The sequence below is a fragment of the Rhizomucor pusillus genome (genome assembly GCF_041956525.1).
Source record: "Rhizomucor pusillus strain CBS 183.67 unplaced genomic scaffold VTP01scaffold_22, whole genome shotgun sequence".
In the NCBI taxonomy this organism is placed as follows: domain Eukaryota; kingdom Fungi; phylum Mucoromycota; class Mucoromycetes; order Mucorales; family Lichtheimiaceae; genus Rhizomucor; species Rhizomucor pusillus.
Window position 1 is genome coordinate 242,795 of NW_027192164.1, and position 20,491 is coordinate 263,285.

Consider the following 20,491-nt stretch of genomic DNA (forward strand, 5'->3'; position numbering starts at 1 on the left):
GAGCCGAGGAATGGTAAACACTCCTCCTGGACCTTGCTTTGCTCTCTGTGTGTTCTCCAATGTTGCAAAACTTTAAACAGGTGGTACGACAATGAGTTGGAAACAAGAGGAAAACAGTGCGTGGTGCGATCTTTTGAAGGTTCTAAGTTTTTGTTGGTCAGCTGCTAACTTTTAATAAAGGAAATTCAGGTCAATTTTCTCGAAGTTGCGACATCTTGCCATCGATTTGTCATCCTGATGAATTCTGACAAGTTATGCCTCGATTCAATCGAAATAGTGTCTGATATGTATTCTATTTTATCTAACTTTGTTGCTATGACGAGATGTTTACATGCATGTTTAGTGTCAGTCGTCTGTAATAATCATGCAATGTCAAGTCTTCGCTTCAGCTCGTTAACGAGCTCATCGCTTGCACTGTGCTTCAGGGCATCGTCGCTGAGCTTGATAACCCGCTTTCCGTTGCAGTATTTCATCTTGATGACCATGTTCATGGGCGTGCTCTTCTGGTTGGGATCGCTCTTTCTACGAAAATCGTTGGTGAAAGATGTACCGATACCGAAGCTGCTGTTGATGCCTGCCTTTTGGCAAGTGTGAAGCAGATTGATAGCTTTTGGTACATCGAGAGCATCTGAAAATACAATTGCTTTCGTCTTTGGATCAATGTTGATAGATTTGTAGTGATCGACCATACGTTGCACAAACTCGGTGGGATCTCCAGAGTCTTGGCGCACTGCTGCGTACTTGGATGCGAGATCGTGATCAAAATCTCTCAAAAACACTTCGGTCGTAAAGGTATCCGTCAATGCAACGCCCAGCTGGCCCTTGTATGTTTCCAACCATTTCTCCAATGTGATTTTGTTGGCATGTTCAACGTTTTCCAGCGCCGATACCGCCATGAAGAATTCGTGTGCTTTTGATTGCATGATAAGCGTCATCACAATATATAGATATATATAAAGGAAAACTCACCCACAGTGCCAATTGGCTTGACATTATATTTCTTGGCGAGGAATACGTTGCTGGTACCGGTGAATACGCCTACTGGGTTTGCATTCTCCTGCTTGTACTTTGCATAGGCCTCGGAGAGACCTTGCATAATCAAATCATGTGTAGTAAAGTCACGTCGTCTGCGAGTGCCGAATTCCGAAAACGTGCAGCCGTTGTTCAGCAACTCCATGCCCTTTTCGAAAGCCTTTTCGCGCTGTCCATCGTAGTCCCAGTCGCGATCCACGTATCGAAAGTAAGCGGCAGAGACCAGAGATAAGAGGGGTACTTCGTACAAGATCGTTTCGTGCCACAGACCGGTTACTTGCAAATCAAAATCTAGAGTCTCGGGATTAAACTGGACTTGGACCTGTTTTGATGGGTTGTATCGATAGTTGTATAAATAGTCGGCGTACTCCTGGTTGAAGAAGGGCAGCTTGGCAATGTAGTCGCGTTCTTCCTCAGTCAGACGAAGATTTTCCAGTTCTATGTGGATAGCAGAATTCCAGTATCATGACCTTTGTCAATACTCGTCTGTGTAGTAAACGGTGCAAGATCGCTTGCAGATCTCGTTACCTTGGATTTCCTTTAGGAGCCACTCTACAGCTTCGGCATTTAGCTGTAAGCTCTTGTCACGATTGGTGAATTGGTAGACAACTTGAGCGTCCTTGTAGTGCTGCAGCACAGCGTATTGCATTGTAAACTTGTACAAGTCATTGTCGAGAACCGAGGGGAACACTGGTTGCTGCGAAGGCATGATAGCAAAGAAAGAGCAAGGAGCGCGGTGATATCAGTCTCTGTTCTGACCTGTCATTTTTGGGCACCACGCCTCTCGCAACACCCCAGTCACTGCGAGTGCTAATTTAGAGGGCGGTGGAGTGATGTCAGGCATAAATACTGTCAATGCCCATAGATGCAAGTCGTGCATAACTCAGATCACTGTATAGCGAAATAAAAGACATCTGCTTCGTATTAATCCTTTCAATAATAATATAAAGTGCATACAATCATTGCGTTGATTCCATAAGAACAAGTTAAGTTGACTCTCTACCGGGAGCAAAAGCTTGTACCACTATTCTCTGGACTCGGCTATTTGCACCATCCCTCACCACCTCCAGTAGAGTGGGTGTCAACCTAAAAGGGGATATATGGCTGGTGGGAAAGGTATAATTGATAATGAAGGAAATGATTGCGATAACATGGAAATGATGCAAAATAAAATGAGTTTTCGGCCCGTAAACATCAGCTTTCATTGATATGTATGCCTTTGCTTTCGTGTTGAGCGTCGACGCTGTGTCAATATAATAAATTATCCAGAAGCTCTTCAAGAGTACGATAGGCTCCAGAGACATCGTGCAAATAGAATGACTACACGACATGTCTATTTATATTATTGTTATCATTCATCCATTCTTCAACTTCGGAATCTGGAAGAAATAACTCGGTGAGGCTCTCGGGTTCGTGAGGACTCCAAACAATTTATCCGTTCGCTGGGAATTGATTAGGAAAGAATGGATACAACGGATCCTTTTCTATTCCATAGGTGACAAATATCTATTAGGTGAATCGATATCAGATCAGGTCATTGCTCTTGCATCCTTGACGTCAATTGTAAGGATTCCCGAAAACTTGTTTGCGTTTGGATGTTCGATCTAGCTTCGTGCTTATACGATCAAGTAATAAATAATAATGACTTCGAGCAATAAAAAGCGATGAGAGTATGAATGCATCTGTATTAAGATACTGCACTCTGGGCTGAGCCGTTCGTATCATTTTGAACTTCGAGTTTAAAGTATTCGTGCTTTGTTCTTTGTTATAGTTCAAGCAATCAATCATTCCCAAAGGTTTCTTGGGCGTGAAGTATTGGGCTACCAACGGTACTTACCTTCTTTCCCGAAAAGATTTCAACTGCAAACGCTTAGAGACTGCAATTTTTCGATGGGTTAGCACCGCTCTTACGATGTATTTCGGCATACGGTATAGAATCCTTCACATTTTGCAACAGCGGCTATTGGACGCTGCTTGACTGCGATGGAGGCACTACTTTTCCTTTCCTATTCAACCAAAGCAATGAAAAGTACAAAGATATGAATCAGATGGCCATAGCAGTTTCTTATATCTCTCCGCCAAACGCAAGTTTAGTTAGCTTTCATCCAAACCCAAACGTAATTTTTTGCGGTTGATGTTAAGTTTGTGATGTTCTCTTGGATTCTCTGTGGCTACTGAATCGCTTCCGGCTCTTTCAGGTCGATGAACACTTCATAACTGCTCCAAACAAGCAAATTGTCTGTAGCTGTTGGTGATGCGACAAATGTTGCTGATTTTCGCTACTTTATGGTCCGTACGATGAGCGCTTCAGTAATTGCTCCCATCCAATGCTTTTGCCTCTCTGATTTCTCGGGAGTGTAGAGCAGTGCTAGAAAGAAGTTGTTTGAAGATTTAATCGATTTTTTTCCATGTGCCAGCGTGGCACTTTGGGCTCAGCTTTTGTTATCATTGCCAAGATGTTGCGAAAGGCACACGTATTCTTCTTTTAAAGTCATGTTTACTGTCACAAAATATTCATGAGTGTGCTTTTTCAACGACGATATGAGCCTCTGGAATTTGCTGTCCAGCGCTCAGAAACATTGTTTGACATGAAAAAAGAAAGAAAAGAAAGTCAGTGCGATTCTTTGCTTTTCTTCCCAGTATGGACGCGCAGACTATCACTGCTCGTAAGTAAAGAAGATTTCTTAACTAGTGCTTGATTCTGGGTAGCCTTGGTAATAATCCGGGGAAACTCACACTATATTGAAACTGGTGATAAGCAAAGCAGCACACTATGCCGGCTCGAGCCAACTTTTGACCCAAGCTTCGAAGACCGGCTGACGACGGCTCGGCAGAATTTCGAGACTCAACAGCTACCAAAGGCATCGTTAAAAGCATGGCTACATTTTCTCAGAATCAATGGAGTATTTGCAAATCATAATCATCCGTTCGTTCATATTTTAAACGGTAGGTACTTACATGTATGAAGTCACCTCTTCTTCGTGCCAAGGACTGACCATGTGTATGATCTTATACAGATTCTTTCTCGGGAAAAAAGAATTGGTTCATCCTTGAGCCCTCCAAAAACTTCACGGCGGAACTTACAAGCGCTTCAAACTGCAGGAACTTGCATGAAAAATCCCAGCAGAAGCTTGTAGCACCGCTGGTGAACGTTTCAAAAAGCAAGCCGTGACGGTGACTATTGATCAGGCTAATCTTGAAGCAGCCTTCAACACGCAGCTGCGAAAGTTTCTGGAAGATGCATACCAGAAGCGAGTTCTCAAAAACAAGGTCCATTTGCAAGACTTTCTATCGCGAGAACGCAGCGGGAAAAATGCACCTGCCGTTTACAAAGAAGTTCACAAGCAATTCAGCTCCTTGTTGGACGAACAGAAACCAAATCCAAGTTACATTGGCACATACGTCAGGAGACATAAAACTTATAATCGGCTAAAAGTTTATCAAAGGTTATTGGATGATCTGGAGGAAGGCAAGGCAAAAGTATCAGAGCCAATAGAACCGACTGATCAGGAAGAGGAAGAGCAACAAGCACTTGATGGCGACGATAGTGATCTTCCGGAAGATAACAAAGCGATTCGGATAGTCACTGCAAGCCTGCAGAACATAGTGCATCCCGATTTTGAACCATCTGTGCTCCAAGAAGCCTTCAGAAAGGAGCAAGGGATAGTGTCAAAACACATGAAATCTCTGTCGAGGTTTATTGAAGCATTTACAACAAAAGTCACGACTGGGGAGATATCCAAGATATCCGGATATCCGGATTCGACGACGAAAACCGTTGACATCGACTTTAGAGACTTTGCAACCGATTTCGAATTCGACAAGGAAGCAGAGACAAAGCTGCGAGTAGCGCCAGTGCAAGAAGATCTCCAGAAAATTCACCAGAGCAAACTTTACATTGCTGAACATCTATCAAATATTACAGTATTTTTAAAAAGTAATGTCGCAGTTTCAAAAACACCTGTCGCATTTTTAAAAATAGATGTCGGCTGCTTAGGAATCCCAAGTGTCGCTTACTGAGAAAAAATGTCGCAGAGAAAGCACTTCTGGGTATACGTATATTCCTGCCACTGTATTCCTTCACTGTTTCCCTTTTTCACTACTTTAAAATTTCAAACATGAGTGCTCAATTTTTATACAAAGATGGACAAGGAAATGTTGTCGATGAGAACGGTAGACCTGAGCCCATGGGCTACATTGTTGACCAGGAACAATTTGCTCTTGAGACGATTAGTTCTCATACTCAATATCTGCAAAAGAAGCCTGCGGAGAAATCTCGAGCTAACTCGATGCAAATAGATAATCCTAGAGATGAGGACTCTCGTATGAGGGAAGTGACTGAAAAACGTACTTATACTTCTTACACTCCTCAAGACAAGGTCACATTCTTTAAAATGAAGATTGAGAAGTGTATGAATGCTTCTGCTGCAGCGAAACAACTGGGTATTCACGCTCGCACAGTCCAGAGGTGGGTCAAACAGTATGAGGAGCGTCCCGATAGCATTTTTGAGAGCGGTAAAAAGAAAGGTCGTAGACGTATTCTGACTGAGGAACACAAAAAGACGATTATCGATTTTATTGATGCTAACCCCTCTGCTGCTGTTGTAGAAGTGACTGAGCATTTAGTGAAGCAGTTCAACGATCTTAAAGTTTCTCGTAGCACTGTTTATAACTTTATGAGAACAGAATACAACCTATCACTGAAAAAAGCAGAGTTCCAGTCTATGGAAAGAAATAGCCTAGAAAAGATTCAGGAAGATATGATTGGGTTCGCGAATGGGAACAAACACATATGAACTTTTTGACGAACTGCGTATTTCTTGACGAGTCTGCGTTTCATATTAATATGAAACGCACAAGAGCTTGGTCTAAGAAAGGATCTCCCGCTGTTGTTACTGTGCCAACCACGAGAGCGAAAATTACGTCGATATTGGGCGCTATCTCTACTTCTGGGTTATTAAAAATTAGCCTGAGAATACCCAGACCTAATAAGAAGAAAAAGGCTGACCAGGAATCTGAAATTCTGACCACTGGCACTGTAACGGGTCACTATATCAGCTTTTTGAAAGAAACGTTGGATGAAATGGATAAATATCCACATATGGAAGGACATTATCTGGTTATGGACAATGCACCTATACATAAGTCTAAGGATATTGCCAAGTATATTACGTATCGCGGATATCGATGTGCCTACCTTCCCTCGTATTCTCCTGAGCTCAATCTAATAGGGCAGTTCTGGGCTGTTGCAAAGAGCACAGTTAAGCGTCATAGGTTTTTACAGCAAGAGACATTATCGATCAGAATCCGTGACGCATGTAACTATGTAAAGCTGACTGATTTCCATGGTTCAAACAATTGCTGGGTGTAAGATAAACAGCACCACTGATAATAATATTCAATTAGGTAAGTATGTCATTTTGTTTGGTTTATATAAAATATAGGTATGTATAGGTATGTATAGGTACGGTTATATGTTAAGCCAGTCTCCCAGTTTTTGCAACAGGGAGGAGTTTCTAAGCTCTGACACGTTATCGACAATTCTCAAAACTTGTTGCAAATCTCGTAGATAGTGCATCTAGCAGGAGTGCAAAAACCCTGGGGGGTGACTGTACAGTTTTTCCAGAGTTTTAAGGCGGGTACCCTAAAATCGCTGAGAAGCATTTTTTGAAAATTGATGTCGTTATGAATAGAAATTACTGTCGTGGTTTCTGGAGCCACTATGTCGCATAGCTATAGAATTGAGGTCGTGATCTACCGATATTTTTGTCATATTGTTTAGAAACTCAAGGCGTAATTACTTGAATGACAATGTCGCGCGGGTTGTGTGAAGGAGTGGATTAAATTAAATATGATTCTTTATCTTTTTTAACTGAGAGGCGCTCGACACCTGGCATTCAGCACTCAACACTCAAACTGTACCCGGCACTCGAACATGATGAGCACAGCATTAGTTTGACACGCACACAGTGCCGGCGGTAGTGCTGACACGAGTCAAATTTGACGTAGGCAGACAAAATGACCGTGATGCTCATTTCATCATTGAAGCGACTGGTCATCGGGAGCGCCACCCACTATGGGATTATCTGCACTCAGAGAAAATGATTATATTTTGACTAATATACAAAGAATGAGAAGATATAAAAAATTATGGAGATCTGCTTTTAAATTGTCTAATAGTATAAATGTTTTGCTGAGTCGTGTTTGCTTGCAACTTGTTGAATGTTGTCTTGGTTTTGTACGCGTTCAAGAGATCCTTGGCAGTACAGAGCAAGTCATCATGCGGCAGAGTGTCGGCCTGAAGAAAGGTTTCCAAATAGCAAACATCGCCTTCGTCGATAGATCCCTTGACCATTCTTTCAAGAATGAAGGATCCCAAACAGGCAATGGTTGGTTTGATATGATTGTACTGGTACTTACGCCACAAACCAAAAGGATGCAAAGGGACGAGTTTTTGTGGAAGATATGCTTGAGATATGAACGTTCAATTTCTGGTTGCTGCTGGCTTGCCGTAATCCCGCAGAAATCGTAGGCCTTGTTCATATGGTTGTGCAATGGTGGGAACAAAGATGGAAGTATTGCTGGTGGTCAAAGTGTCCGGAATGTGCTTTTTTTTGGTAATGAGACGCCTAAGAATGGTGCTGCTTCTTTTTGGTTCTGCCTTGTCATAACGAAGCCTGCCATTGCCACGATGTTGACTACACCCCACCGAATCTCGAGGGCTTTCCAAGTACTACCCCCCTGGTGCTTTGATGCTCCATAATAACCACATTGGCTGTGTTCGTGCAGACCCAGCTTGCCTCGCGGTCGAACGTACATGCATCTCCAGCTAATCGGCTAGTAACGTACACATCCCAGGCAGTGACAACAATACAGACATCTTGGCTCACAATGACACCATGAATGAGTGTAGTTGCCAGTCTGGATATCAGCGCGTCAATATTTTTATCCATGTCCGAGGTGCATACCATGGCCGCTCCATCGTCTGCCGGTTGATTCCCAAGAGCTTTATAATCGTTTGCTTTTTGACCCAAGGTGCTCAGCAATGCCGGAAGAAGTGAACCTGGTGGATTGTTTACAGCTTGTCCTTGCTTTTTCGTCAGGGGCACACCATGTGACAATGCTTTCCTCTTGAGATGCCATTCCTGCGTATCCAAGTACTGTTTGATAGAGGGCGGTGTAATGAAGTAATCAACTTGCAGACGTTGATTACTTCATTACACCGCCCTCTATCAAACAGTACTTGGATACGCAGGAACGGCATCTCAACCGCACCGATGCGCGCTGCATGGCTGTGCAGCATTAAGCTGCAGTTTGCAGTGCCAGTAGCCTTCTAGACCTATGATGTAATGATGAAGGTTCTAGCGCATTGTACCTTTACATATTTGAGCTTTGGAAAAACTCCCGGAAATCAAACGATCGAGCGATATCTAGACAAGAAGAGTTGTTCTTGTAATAATACGATAGGGGATGCTCTCGGGCCTAGCCTGTTCTTGAACTGACTTTCAAAGATTTAGGTGGCATGAATGTATGTATTATACGAATCTCCCGTGCCTGATTATGGAAGACGTATCAGATTGATTTACTTTAATGATTTGCCTATGAGGGTAAACAGCCTTGGACGGATCAGGCCGTATTCCCATCTCATAACGATCGGAATAATCGCCAGTTAGAAGTAAATGGCAGCCATCCATATATTAGAAATGTAGTTGTCGGCAAACATAGATTGTTGCATTGCATATTATTTTCATCCACTACGTCCATGATTTGCTGTAGGAAGTTTTTGAAAGGCTTAGTGCGCGTAACTGTTCCATCATAACGCTTTCGTTTCTTGCTACTTGTTGCAGCTTATGTGTCGTATTTATCTGATTGATCAATGTTCAATAAGGGAGGTTGTACAACAGTTAGAACTCCCTTTTATCACAGTCATCTACTGCTAGACTTATTCTTTGTTCCTGCGGTGCTCAGACTATTTTCTACTACAGTTCTGGCTGTTTCCAGTCTTTCCGACAAGTCAGACGACCTTTCCCGTTGCCAGCACCTCTTCGCAAAGCTCCCTAGATCCAAGAGGACGGACCTGCTCTTCATTCGTGATACATTCAATGTACATATCGACTAAAAGCAATGTGCGGGCCCAGGTAAGATACATTAACCGTAGCACATTAATATCCCCCACCCTTGTGCGCAGGAAATCCGGGATTCAGGTGAGGGATATGGATTGCATAGTATCCAGACGCATAAAGCGTCGGATCCAGCGCATAGTCGAAACGGACGTCGTACGATATGATTGCTGGTTCTCCAATCACACCAATGTACTCGCTTCGAGCGAGGAATAATCTGTCAATTATAATGTAAGCACAAGTATATTTAAATACAGTGTTTGAAAAATATATCACATACGCTCCGTGGAAATTTGATCTGCAGCCAGCAGCTGGTAAAAATCCCATGGACGCAATGATTGGGACTTGCAGCTGCTGAAAGACAAGTGCTGCTGCTCCGTTTAACACATCAACGACTTGAACGTGTGCTCATTTTGGCAGCGGCAGCGCGGGCGGCAGGGTCAATGGTCAATCGTGACATCCGCATGTTCTCGTCGCAGTTCATCATCCACTATCCGCTTTTCTTCAACGAGGTCCTGCAGGATGCTCGGTTAGTTTTGTCATCAAATTGCAGTTCAAGATTCAATTAATTACCTGCAGATGAGCGACGAGCTCAAAGATCTGCAACCAGTCGTGACGCTCTTGATACTGGACCGGGATTTTTGTCTTGGTCCAATAGACAAAGTGAGGGTCCACTTGATAACATAAATGCCATTTGCCTTACAACGAGTAAATGCGGAGAAGAGTGCGTTGCAAAAGTCGTATGCCTTTAGCACGAGGACTATAAGTGAGCGACTCGAGGATCTTTAAAGTGTCGCCATAAGTATGTGATGAGTCCTCTTCTTTGCCACCTGGAGACGCTTCTACTGTAGTACGTTCGTCATCCATAACGCCGATTGTCGTCGCGTAGCCGATTCCATCCGCGTAGTTTGGGATTTGCACACGCAAAAACGGGCACATGTGGTGTCCCCTAATGACAATCACTAGTCGCACCCACGTACATAAACGCTCGCTACAACATCAAGTCATTAGGACCCGGTACAAAGGACTTCCAATCTATGGTGACACTGCCGAGAGTGGGGTAATATACGTGTGACTCTTTTCTGTTGAATTGAGCTATTCTCTTGTTCAGTTATTGATATTTGTAAGGAGGAGAGGTAAGTACATTCGATATAACGTACTAGTCTGGGAGAAAATAAATGAGGAATATAAAGAAAAACAGAAAGATAATGAAAAGATGGTTCCCTTATAGAAGGAGATTGTCCCTCCTGCAGAATGCTCAAAGTTGGGTCACTGAGTTTCATTCAGAGGATGTACTTCAGGGGTCAGTAACATATATTGCGTGCGGCACACTCCGAGTTCGAGTATAAATATGCAATCGTAATAAAAGTTTGATTCAGTCTCACTGGATATCTTTCGACCCACCACCTTTCCTACTATTTTTTTCTCTATAACAACCTACGATTGCACATTGATCACGACAAACAAGCAGGAGCTCCAACGCCAGGTACAACAATGGCAGCAAGGCATCGAAGGAACTTACGAGCCTAGTGTCATTTGTGACATGCTGAAATAGCAGCAAGATTTGTGGCAAATTTTCCATGAATTATAAGATACAACGCGACTTTCGCAGCAGCATTAAGTTCCAGCATGTGCATGAATCTCGGCAGCGGCATAAAAATTGCAGGCTCTGTAACCGGTAAGCCCCATTAAGATTTCATCGACAACAATCTATGGATTTGGTATTAATTAGTGTCCACACACAGTTGCCAGCTGGATAACAACGAGGAAGAATTTATCCAGTTCCTGAAAGATATCAGGAATGTTGCCAATGCGCCATCCGAATTGGACGGATACTGAGAAAGCGACCATCCGAGCGGCTGCTAAGGAACATCAAGACTGGTCATTCGAATAGCTGGCGCGAACAATTGACAGCCGGCACAGTGAATGCAAGGAGATAATCGAACTGGCAAGTCAAGCAGCACAGCCATACATATCCCGCGAATCTACCTGGCATCATATTAGACACCTTTTACCAGCACGACAAACGAGTGCAGGCTGGGGATACCTACAGCGACGCGGATACAGCAAAGTTAAGAGAGCTGGTAAACCAGCATGGTACCAGTAACTGGAAACTGACAGGTTACCACGTCGGACGCACTCCCACCAGCTGTATGAAAAAATGGTGAGCGTTGCAGACTGTTGACAATCAAGCTGAGCTGCAGGAAGAAGGCAAATGATGCTGCACTCAATGCTACAAGAGCCTCCCTTTGCGCCAATTTCTGCTTGCGACGGATGCAGAGAGTATGTATTCACTTGCCGCGCCTGCAGAGGAGCCCAACGGCAGGAGATTGTCGTGCTTTTCTGTTTTCCAAGAATGCTCATAAACCTCTCAACTTCTTTTCCTCAATCATTTGCAGAGACAGAAGACGATTTATCTAGTATTCTCATCTTTAGATAAAATTCAACCCAAACGCCACAAAGCAGAAACATGCCATGCTTAATAATGTTTATAAAGATGAAGATGAGATGTAGTGAGAATGGAAAAACAGAAGACTGGAGGGAAAAAAAGTAACATGTAGCTATTATGGGGATTTAATTATTGAACCTTCTTGGCGGCTTCAGCAGCAGCAGCCTTGAGGCGCTTGCCATAGGTCTTGCGGGCAAAATCAACGAACAAATAGGTGAGGGGAAGGAGATATCCAACGTTGATAGAGACGGCGAATCGCTGACCGGGAGTATCCAGGCAGTTTGGAACAAACAGGTAGCTGATAGCGAGCGACATGCCGACCAAGAATTGGGTGATTTGAATTGAAGTCAGATAGCGCTTTCCAGGAGGGTGCAAGCCGATGGAGGTAGCAGCGTAGTACAAGTACATGATGGAATGAACAAATGAGTTGAACAATACAAAGATCCAGATGGGTGTTGCGCGGTACCGAATGCCCGACCACATTGTGATCATAGCGCCGCTATGATGGTATGTTTGAAGCAAGGATGATCGACGGCCCTTGAGCAAGATAATGGCAGTATCAATCACCTCGTAGAATTTAGACAGGTAAAAGAAGTAGCCCCAGAAACCGAGCGAATCCTCCCACAGGAATCCGTCCTTGTCACAGTACTATTATTTCGAGCATGATCATCAATACACATTAGCTCCTCCAGCCTATCATTGCGATATAAAGTTTACATACAGCATCGTGCATGCTAATGTCCCGCTTAATCCATGCTCGATTAATGCCGCCAGCCATGTTGTAAAAGGTGATGATAGAGTAGATTGCAAGGGCCAAGTTGTGCAAGAAGACAAATGCAGTCATGGGCTTGCTCGACTTGGATGAGGATTCGATACCACGTTTCTTTGCTTCGACCCGAGAAAGAGCAGTGCTGGCAGGGTTCAAAAAGTGAATGACAGTTGCGTAGGTTGCTGCAATTGCAAGAGGAGTCTTCCAGTCCATGAAGAACTCATAGACGGAATCGAACTGTATGTTGGGAATCGGCTGGAGCTTATCAATTGATGAGGCCATGACTGACGGCAGGGAGGAGGGGAACAAAGAAATGAAAGAAAAAAACAAAAAAAAGGCAAAATAAAATAAATACCATCGGCGGTTTTTAATTTCTGACAGGACCCAACGGGTATTGGCAACTGGAAAACTCAGATCCCCAAGGTTTGGGCATTTTGGCCATGTGAAGCACATCAAATTCTCCTTAGTCACCAAGCAATATATATTCAAACATTAACTAACAATCTATTGCTTTGATCTATCGTTTGGAAATAAGGGAATACGGACAAAAACTACGAATTTCAAGGACGAGGATTAATTCATACGAGGACTAATGTACAGTGCCTTGGCCTCTGTCAAGACAATCTTGCCATCTGCGGTTTCGATCCATGCGTTGGCGAATGCCTTGCGTCCTTCGACGCGATCAAGTTTGCCACGGATGACAACCCATTGGTTGGCTATGACAGGCTTGCGATAATCGACGTTCAGATTTGCGGTAAAGCCTGTGTAGTTTGGCAAGCTCGGAAGAGTCTAAAAGCAATCAATTGGCATCATCTTCTACCTAGCAATTGGATGGTTCCACACTTACGACGTATGCCAAATGCTCATCCAAGAGTGTTGCCAAGAGACCGCCGTGCACAATTCCTTCGTGACCGCACCTAAATCACACTCTCTCTGTTATTATTTGGCTTCGACAAATCTGTCACTCTATCATCTACTTGCATATTTCGACCCAAATGTGCAACGATGGTGCATTCGGTTTTATCCTTGTTAAAAAACTTTAATGGTCTCAATGCAATTTTCCCGTCACCGCGCAACGTGCTCGCTGTCAAAGATCGGGCATGGGCAGACTCGGAAAGGTGTCCGTATGCAACAACTTCAATCCATTCATCAGAGCTGCGAAGCTGCTTGACGATATCCAGAGCCTCTTGCTCTTCAAACAATGCTTTGGCTTCAGGAGTCTCTGGGTTTTGAGGTTCGACTGAAGCTTCAGCGCCCGGATGGTGGCCATTCAGAGATAGGTTGGCGATTGGTGCCTTTTGAACGCCATTGGCGGCCACATCGGTCTCGGCTGTCATTGCAAAGTGATGACTGGGAACAAAGAATAGGAAGGAACAAGAAAATTGGGTAGTTGTTGGGTTGAGGGCAGAAGGTGGGGGATAAGACAGACTGCTGTTGATTGGTGCGCTTCTATCCAGCGGGCAGCAACTGGCTGTATGCTCGTCGCTCTGCTATCGGCGTGTGTATATCGGAACGCCGTCCGTCAAAATACAAACTGCTGTTATGTTGTGGCACATGTTCGATCTGCATATACATTACTAAACATTTTCCCGGCCGAGATGAGGTCTCGCTGCAGATAGCGTCAGCAATTTGCTAATTAATTCAGCTCAATCATTCTCTGCTCCTGTCAGGGTATTATATCGTTCATCGCATTTACTGGTCTTTGCAAAACGGTATGTAGCATTTTATCCGATTCTCAATCTGGCAGGTTCAAGAAAGATAGAGAATTTTCTCATTTGACAGGTTTGCCACCCAGCAGCCAGCAGAGAACGTAACAACAATGTTGCTGCAACGTAGATCCATCTCGCAGATCCGGGACAAACATCAACGGGCGTGGTGAAACTAGTATAATTTTCATGGTACAATATGGCAGCTACTCTTTCTCTTTTTTAGTGACATAATAGCAACAACAATAAAAATAATAGTAGAAAAAAAAAAGAGATAACAACAGAGCAACAAGACAAACTAATGAAAGTAGATTGCAGGGACGTTCAGGATATGTACATGCAAATGTGAATGGGGGGAAATTGAGATGATGGAAGGAGAAGAAGGGGGATGATAAAAAACAACAGGTATATATGTATGTATACGATATATATAACCGGATACAGCTATGTACAGCAAGCAGGTGACAGACGAGGTGGGGTCACGGGGATGCAGGTAAGGTCGGCGATTGCTCTTGTTGCAGTTTTACGGGTATAGCAAGAGACTCGGCACTGTAACCATGGGTAAGCACTTGACTGATGGTTTGCTTCAACGTAGCTGGTGCGACTGGTTTGCTAATGCAGCCATTCTAATCAAGACAAAACAAGACAAGAAACGTGGTACGATTAGTAATTCTATTGTTATTACTGCAAAAAAAAAGAAAGTAACTTACCATGCCCACCCGTGCGTACTGAATTTTCCACTCTGGAGTATCATTTGTCGTCACTGCGACAATAGGAATACCTCGATTGTGACTGAGGACGGCGTGTTCCTTGGAGTATCGGATGTGTCGCGCAGTTTCTAGTCCGTTGAGAACAGGCATGTCAATATCCATGAGGATTAAATCGAAAGTTTGCTGATTAAGTATCTCGAGTGCTTCGAGGCCGCTCTTGGCAAGTTCAAGCTGTTGTATAGTTTCTGGCATGTGTACTTTGAGGGTTTTGGATAGCACTTGCAAGTTCAAGTCATTGTCATCGACGAGTAATACTCGAATGCGTTCAGACCGTGCTTTTCTGATGGGACGTCGCCAAGCAAAGAAGGAGGATGAAGTTGGAGTAGGCAAAGGTGTATCAGGTGAGCTTCGTTGCGAGGAGACAGGTGTGGTGGGCGACGTTGTTGAGCTTGCGGTGGAGCAGGTGTCAGTAGAAGTCGTGGATAACGGTGATGGCGGTTGGACTGATGGATACGCATACGGAGACCGACATTGCTGTGAAGAGCGTCTTTTGTGATGCTTTTGCAGCGGCTTGTCAAGCTCGGCGGCGGTGGAAGGCGGTTTCTGGCGTATATCCGCCCGTCCGTCTCTGTACGAAAAGTAATCCAACGTGGTGATCAGTGGTGTAAAGGAAAAAGATAGAGGAGGAGGGAGACGGGGAGGAGGAGGAAAAAGAACAAGAAAGAAGAAGGATATCTGCAGACGTGGGCGAGCAAGATGTTTATATACATGGAGTCTAGAACTTTGAACGTTTCGATGGCCCAGCCAAATAATTGTTTAATCGATCTTTTCTAGAGATGTTCTGGAACCCCGGCACGGCGACAATCTGCAGCAGCAGTGGGCTGGACGAAATATATTTTTTGGATATCTATATAGTATATGAGTATAGAGAAACCCGTAAACATGGCGTTTGTTTTCTTTCTTCGAGGAGTTATTTGGAGAATACTTGTACGGCAATGTTGGTGTGTGCACAACGCAAGCTGGACCCGTGAGTCGACATGGCAACGGAATCCATAACCCCGCTGGTCGTCAAGGTCTGGCCCCGACAGCCAGATGCAGCAGCAGGTTTTGCGTCCGTGCACAAGGGTGGCGAAGCGAGCCAGCTAGCCAGCCCAGCTCGACCGAACCAGTAAAAGTCGCAGGGGCATTTAGCAGAACAATATTACGGTCATAGAAAGAAATCATGACCTTCCTTTCTCGACAATAAATCAGTCCCATTCCCACAGCGATGTCTTGTTTCTCGATCATTTCTGTTTGGGAATTACCGAGTTGCTGTCCCAGGGATTCATCAGGATAACATGGCACATGATACCCGCGCGAACGACAACATCCTCGTCATCATAATCAACGGGTTAGGGGTTTGCTCATGCCTGAAAAGGATACTGCTTGTTGGTCTTTGGAGCAAGGATTTCCGAGTGGGTCGAGACTCCATGGGGCTGACGGGGCGAGTGATCGCGTACTGTTATATTGTTTTTGTCAAGAATCGGATTGCGCAAAGACGGGGTGGTGATACCAGCAGCTTTAATTCTGTTTTGTTTGTTTATAATTGTTTGTTTGCTACTCACTACTCTGATAAAGAAGGAAATCTATCCGATGATCTCAAATTGAGATAATCCCACCATTCATTTACATGGGAAAGACTGGTTTACATCATACGTCTCTCTTTCGCACTCCAAGACGCACATACAACGAAGCCTTCAGAAGGATATCCTAATAGCAATGATCATCCTAATATTAATTCACAGAGGCCTGTCGTTAAACATGAGGACGGCTATTGCTAAGATAGAAGTCATTTGCCGACGAAGGTTGTGAACTAAGCGAACAAAAGCTAGATAGCAGAGTTAGTACAGTAAGCGGGTACTATACCAGGAATGGATTACATATCAGGCGAAGGTCTCCACACTGCCGTGCGTAGGCATTCATCAGAGGATTCTCAGGTATCCAAAACCTCCTCCTATGAGCAACATTAATGTCTTCGCGTCGTTATCAAACAGGTAAATCAACTTGGCTATTTTTTTTTTCACTTATGCACATTCGTTCTGCATCATCAGTGATGCTGATAATTGCTCTTTACAGAGGTATCCGTTTTTCTTTATTCATATGTAAAATGGGATATTTGGTTAGGTATGGAAGACCAATTGGTAGACGCTGCGTTTGCCGCTGTGTTAACAAGTATTTTACAACATTGAAATTTATCAATCAAGGAACATCCGAGGAGTTCCGTGAAAATGCCAAGGATGATGCACATTCAAGTGACAGTAGTAGCACTCTGAGGTAGTACAGAGCAGCACCCAAGTACTGTTGAGGTAGCACAGGTGAAAGGTGATCTTCTGCTGCAGGTGGTGTCAATGGAAGGAAAATCCAGTACATTCCTCTTTCTATTTGTCTATGAGCTAAGTCGCCACCTTTTCTCTACTGGTGACATCTGCTGTTGTTAAAAAACATCGTATGATCGGAATAGAGTATACCGAGATCTTGTTAGGGCTTATTTCGATAAACCTCCTTTATCCCTGAACCTTCGTGTCTACCGATGTGGGACCGAACCATTGGGAGAAAAAGATTCCGTACATATCAGGATGTCGATGAAAGCTTCCCATCCCAAGACAATGGCAGAGCAGCAGCACCCGATCCTAGAAGGACAGAATCCGCGCCGCTGATTATCGACTGCTGCATGAAATTTGGTCGGGTTGCAAAGACAGGAACCTTTGAAAACGAACGTGTGACAAGGTGAAAAGTCAGCACGAGCACAAGGCTTGAATAAGGCAAGCACAATGGCTGCCAGCTTGTCTTTTCCTTGTTCCCTTCCTCTCACCGTCCACACCTCCAACTCCATTCTACGATTCCACCTGCAAATGTCAATCAGTAATCTCGACTTTTAAGCAAAAGAAAAGTTCTGCCACTGTACTGTCAAGCACGATAATAATTTATACACAGCAACACCTCGCCCCTTATTACTGTTACTACTTTTGTCTTGAACGTCTTGCAGAGATCGACTTTACACTGCTTCTTCTTCTTTTTCCTCCTCCTCTACTTCCTTCTCAATGTCTTGGTCACACGCACGAGGGCAACTTATCGTTGCCGCTGTATGTATCCTTATTACGTTTGTCGCTTATACCTCGCAAATTTTTGTGCTCTGGAGCTTTTTGGGCGGCGCCACCCTTCACACCCTCCTTGTGCTCGCGCCTTTCAACGTGTTTGTCATTATGATCTACATTAATTACACGCTGGTGTGCCTGACAGACCCAGGCACTGTACCACCCAACTGGGTAAAGATATATAAATACCTTTACATCCGACAACAAATCGGTATCCTAACAACATGTGTATTCATAGATGCCCGATCCCAAAGCAGCCATGGAGGTGAAACGCTCGACGCATGCGCCGCGGTTCTGCAAAACGTGCAAAAACTACAAACCTCCACGAACACATCACTGCAGCAGCTGCCAGAAATGTGTGCTAAAGATGGATCATCACTGCCCCTACATAAACAACTGCGTTGGCTTCGCAAACTACGGTCACTTTATCCGCTTCATTGTCTACGTTGACGTTAGCTGTATTTATTTATTCATCATGCTGAGCTGCAGGCTAGCTCAAATTATACGCAACATGCATCTCGTAAGTGCGAAATCTCCTTTTCCTGACCCCCAAGCAAACAACGTTAGCTGACTGCATACGTACATAAAGTATAATCTGCATCCTAGCACCACCGAAGCTGTCTTTCTCGCGGCCAACATGCTCTTATCGGCTGCAGCCATCGTAGCTGTCGGCATTCTGAGCGGATATCATACGTTCTGTCTCACTACAAACACGACCACCATCGAAGGATGGGAGAAGGGAACGACGCTGACCATGAAAAGCCTCGGCAGGATCCGCAAGGTAAAATGCCGAACTTATATGGTTCTTTTGCAACAATGCTTACAATTGTTTTGCAGGTTAAATATCCATACAATTTGGGATTGTACAGGAATATATGCGCGGTGCTAGGGCGACAGCCGATACTTTGGCTCTGGCCGCAACGCGTGAACGGCGACGGCCTTTCATTTCCGACAAAACAATTCGATGTTAACAACGACCACGACGACGATGATGACGAAGAAGAAATCATAGTCGACGATGATGATGAGAAGCTTTACCAAGGCCACGATGTAGACGATCACAACAATAACAACAACCATCGATCATCCGTTTACACGCTCCAGACAATGCAAAGTGACGAGATATCCGACGAGGTAGCATCAACAAACACGGAATTGAAACGGCAATCCATGGTATCCATACCAAAACGCGTCCACACACGAGTCAGCGGCGCCACGCTGCGCGCTGAGCCAAGCTGCCCTACGACACCTGCCTCCGTCATGACATTTGCGTCGTCAAGCACACTCGTCGACCCGCAACAATGGAAATTACCGACGAAGACATCCCAAGAAACGTTCGAGTTTTCCCGCAGGTCACGCTAGATGCCACCCCCCACACTCACCCGCCACCATCGCCGCCGCCGCCACTAACACGATCTCTATCTCCCTCTCTCTCCTCTACACACACGCACGCGCACTTGCTGCACACACACACTTAAGATATTCCTGCCTGTCATCGTACCCCATTAGCTTAATATAATTTGTCCGAGTCTATATATTCTGTACATAAGAAAAGCTCAAGAGAATTGTCTCCGAGTCTCGAAATATCCCCATTTTGTTTTTCCTACTTTGTGTTCTCGGAAGTATTATACAAGGATATATAAACGGGTTTATCGGAAGCCGACGTAGTATATATCTTTCTATCGTCATCGTTAAACCCGTCGTCGTTCGCCGTCGCCTTTGTCGTCATGAGTAGCAGCAGCAGCAGCAGCGGAAGCATGAGTCCACCTCTACTGCAGCGCCACCGGGCAGCCGTCGTCGAACGCATATCGCCACTCAAACCAGTGTACAGGCTGCTATGCAAGCATTGTCGCAATGTAGTCTGTACACGTGGTATGCGTGCCATCCTCCTGGCCGATACCGACATTGAGTTGTACAGCACAGATATCCCCTCACAAAGGTATGATGATGGGTTAATTTCACACCGCCGGTTGGATTATTAATTTTATTGCTCATTGTTGTTATAAAAGCATTCATCTTATGGATAAGGATTACCACACTCGTACATGCCACTGCCGAATCCGGGACGTCGCATGTCGTGAATGGTAATATCTATGTACATGCACAACAATTTAAGACACAAGGATGCTGACTTGACCTTAGTGGAAACATTATCGGTTACCACGTCGTAGCGCCGTGCAGCCAATGTCTGCAAGCTGGCAATAATGGACACTTTTGGATGTTCCACTCGAATGCATGTCAACCAGAGGAGCGCAAAGATGTTACAGGTATTTAAGAAAAACTCGAAAAGAAAGAATAAACTTTATGCAAGCTGATTGATCGGCTTATCAATGCACATTAGGCACGCGCACCGTTCTCTGGAATACACTCCCTCGCGCCGAGCAGGACTTTGATTTCTTGATGGGGGCCACTATTCCTTACAACCAAATGTGCCGCTAACGAACGAAATTGTTATTATAATCGCATACTATGCCTGCAAGAAGCATCGACAACACATAAATTACACACAGCAATCCACATACATGAGCATATATGTAATCCCTGCATGGAGAGAGAAGAGCAATAGGAAAA

The 20,491-nt window shown here is 44.4% G+C and overlaps 14 protein-coding genes across 14 annotated transcripts; 5 read left to right on the forward strand and 9 right to left on the reverse strand.

The window, feature by feature from the left end:
• Positions 1-362: 362 nt before the first annotated feature.
• On the reverse strand, positions 363-1,741 carry VTP01DRAFT_5489 (uncharacterized protein; the record flags this gene model as incomplete). The annotated part of the gene is made up of 3 exons (XM_069384286.1): positions 363-910; positions 970-1,470; positions 1,561-1,741. 3 exons carry the CDS (start codon positions 1,739-1,741, stop codon positions 363-365), a joined length of 1,230 nt encoding a protein of 409 aa, XP_069235406.1.
• Positions 1,742-3,673: 1,932 nt separating this feature from the next.
• VTP01DRAFT_5490 (uncharacterized protein) lies at positions 3,674-5,828 on the forward strand (the record flags this gene model as incomplete). The annotated part of the gene is made up of 4 exons (XM_069384288.1): positions 3,674-3,698; positions 3,742-3,982; positions 4,170-4,969; positions 5,176-5,828. The coding sequence occupies 4 exons, from the start codon at positions 3,674-3,676 to the stop codon at positions 5,826-5,828; spliced, it is 1,719 nt and encodes a 572-aa protein (XP_069235407.1).
• Positions 5,829-5,878: 50 nt separating this feature from the next.
• VTP01DRAFT_5491 (uncharacterized protein) lies at positions 5,879-6,403 on the forward strand (the record flags this gene model as incomplete). The annotated part of the gene is made up of 1 exon (XM_069384289.1): positions 5,879-6,403. One exon carries the CDS (start codon positions 5,879-5,881, stop codon positions 6,401-6,403), a length of 525 nt encoding a protein of 174 aa, XP_069235408.1.
• Positions 6,404-6,576: 173 nt separating this feature from the next.
• Positions 6,577-7,575, reverse strand: VTP01DRAFT_5492 (uncharacterized protein; the record flags this gene model as incomplete). The annotated part of the gene is made up of 3 exons (XM_069384290.1): positions 6,577-6,676; positions 7,248-7,378; positions 7,453-7,575. The coding sequence occupies 3 exons, from the start codon at positions 7,573-7,575 to the stop codon at positions 6,577-6,579; spliced, it is 354 nt and encodes a 117-aa protein (XP_069235409.1).
• A 155-nt stretch (positions 7,576-7,730) lies between these two features.
• On the reverse strand, positions 7,731-8,726 carry VTP01DRAFT_5493 (uncharacterized protein; the record flags this gene model as incomplete). The annotated part of the gene is made up of 3 exons (XM_069384291.1): positions 7,731-8,192; positions 8,246-8,365; positions 8,619-8,726. The coding sequence occupies 3 exons, from the start codon at positions 8,724-8,726 to the stop codon at positions 7,731-7,733; spliced, it is 690 nt and encodes a 229-aa protein (XP_069235410.1).
• Positions 8,727-9,046: 320 nt separating this feature from the next.
• On the reverse strand, positions 9,047-9,479 carry VTP01DRAFT_5494 (uncharacterized protein; the record flags this gene model as incomplete). Its single annotated transcript, XM_069384292.1, has 3 exons — positions 9,047-9,147; positions 9,209-9,369; positions 9,433-9,479. The coding sequence occupies 3 exons, from the start codon at positions 9,477-9,479 to the stop codon at positions 9,047-9,049; spliced, it is 309 nt and encodes a 102-aa protein (XP_069235411.1).
• A 113-nt stretch (positions 9,480-9,592) lies between these two features.
• Positions 9,593-10,091, reverse strand: VTP01DRAFT_5495 (uncharacterized protein; the record flags this gene model as incomplete). The annotated part of the gene is made up of 3 exons (XM_069384293.1): positions 9,593-9,667; positions 9,726-9,826; positions 9,899-10,091. 3 exons carry the CDS (start codon positions 10,089-10,091, stop codon positions 9,593-9,595), a joined length of 369 nt encoding a protein of 122 aa, XP_069235412.1.
• A 1,014-nt stretch (positions 10,092-11,105) lies between these two features.
• VTP01DRAFT_5496 (uncharacterized protein) lies at positions 11,106-11,516 on the reverse strand (the record flags this gene model as incomplete). Its single annotated transcript, XM_069384294.1, has 2 exons — positions 11,106-11,137; positions 11,204-11,516. 2 exons carry the CDS (start codon positions 11,514-11,516, stop codon positions 11,106-11,108), a joined length of 345 nt encoding a protein of 114 aa, XP_069235413.1.
• A 214-nt stretch (positions 11,517-11,730) lies between these two features.
• Positions 11,731-12,652, reverse strand: VTP01DRAFT_5497 (uncharacterized protein; the record flags this gene model as incomplete). The annotated part of the gene is made up of 2 exons (XM_069384295.1): positions 11,731-12,249; positions 12,323-12,652. 2 exons carry the CDS (start codon positions 12,650-12,652, stop codon positions 11,731-11,733), a joined length of 849 nt encoding a protein of 282 aa, XP_069235414.1.
• A 291-nt stretch (positions 12,653-12,943) lies between these two features.
• On the reverse strand, positions 12,944-13,707 carry VTP01DRAFT_5498 (uncharacterized protein; the record flags this gene model as incomplete). Its single annotated transcript, XM_069384296.1, has 3 exons — positions 12,944-13,159; positions 13,218-13,287; positions 13,352-13,707. The coding sequence occupies 3 exons, from the start codon at positions 13,705-13,707 to the stop codon at positions 12,944-12,946; spliced, it is 642 nt and encodes a 213-aa protein (XP_069235415.1).
• An 848-nt stretch (positions 13,708-14,555) lies between these two features.
• VTP01DRAFT_5499 (uncharacterized protein) lies at positions 14,556-16,132 on the reverse strand (the record flags this gene model as incomplete). The annotated part of the gene is made up of 3 exons (XM_069384297.1): positions 14,556-14,702; positions 14,787-15,389; positions 16,091-16,132. 3 exons carry the CDS (start codon positions 16,130-16,132, stop codon positions 14,556-14,558), a joined length of 792 nt encoding a protein of 263 aa, XP_069235416.1.
• Positions 16,133-17,355: 1,223 nt separating this feature from the next.
• On the forward strand, positions 17,356-17,556 carry VTP01DRAFT_5500 (uncharacterized protein; the record flags this gene model as incomplete). Its single annotated transcript, XM_069384300.1, has 1 exon — positions 17,356-17,556. The coding sequence occupies one exon, from the start codon at positions 17,356-17,358 to the stop codon at positions 17,554-17,556; it is 201 nt and encodes a 66-aa protein (XP_069235417.1).
• A 310-nt stretch (positions 17,557-17,866) lies between these two features.
• Positions 17,867-19,282, forward strand: VTP01DRAFT_5501 (uncharacterized protein; the record flags this gene model as incomplete). The annotated part of the gene is made up of 4 exons (XM_069384301.1): positions 17,867-18,091; positions 18,159-18,440; positions 18,510-18,701; positions 18,758-19,282. 4 exons carry the CDS (start codon positions 17,867-17,869, stop codon positions 19,280-19,282), a joined length of 1,224 nt encoding a protein of 407 aa, XP_069235418.1.
• Positions 19,283-19,647: 365 nt separating this feature from the next.
• On the forward strand, positions 19,648-20,359 carry VTP01DRAFT_5502 (uncharacterized protein; the record flags this gene model as incomplete). The annotated part of the gene is made up of 4 exons (XM_069384302.1): positions 19,648-19,859; positions 19,930-20,004; positions 20,063-20,187; positions 20,262-20,359. The coding sequence occupies 4 exons, from the start codon at positions 19,648-19,650 to the stop codon at positions 20,357-20,359; spliced, it is 510 nt and encodes a 169-aa protein (XP_069235419.1).
• Between the last annotated feature and the right edge of the window lie 132 nt (positions 20,360-20,491).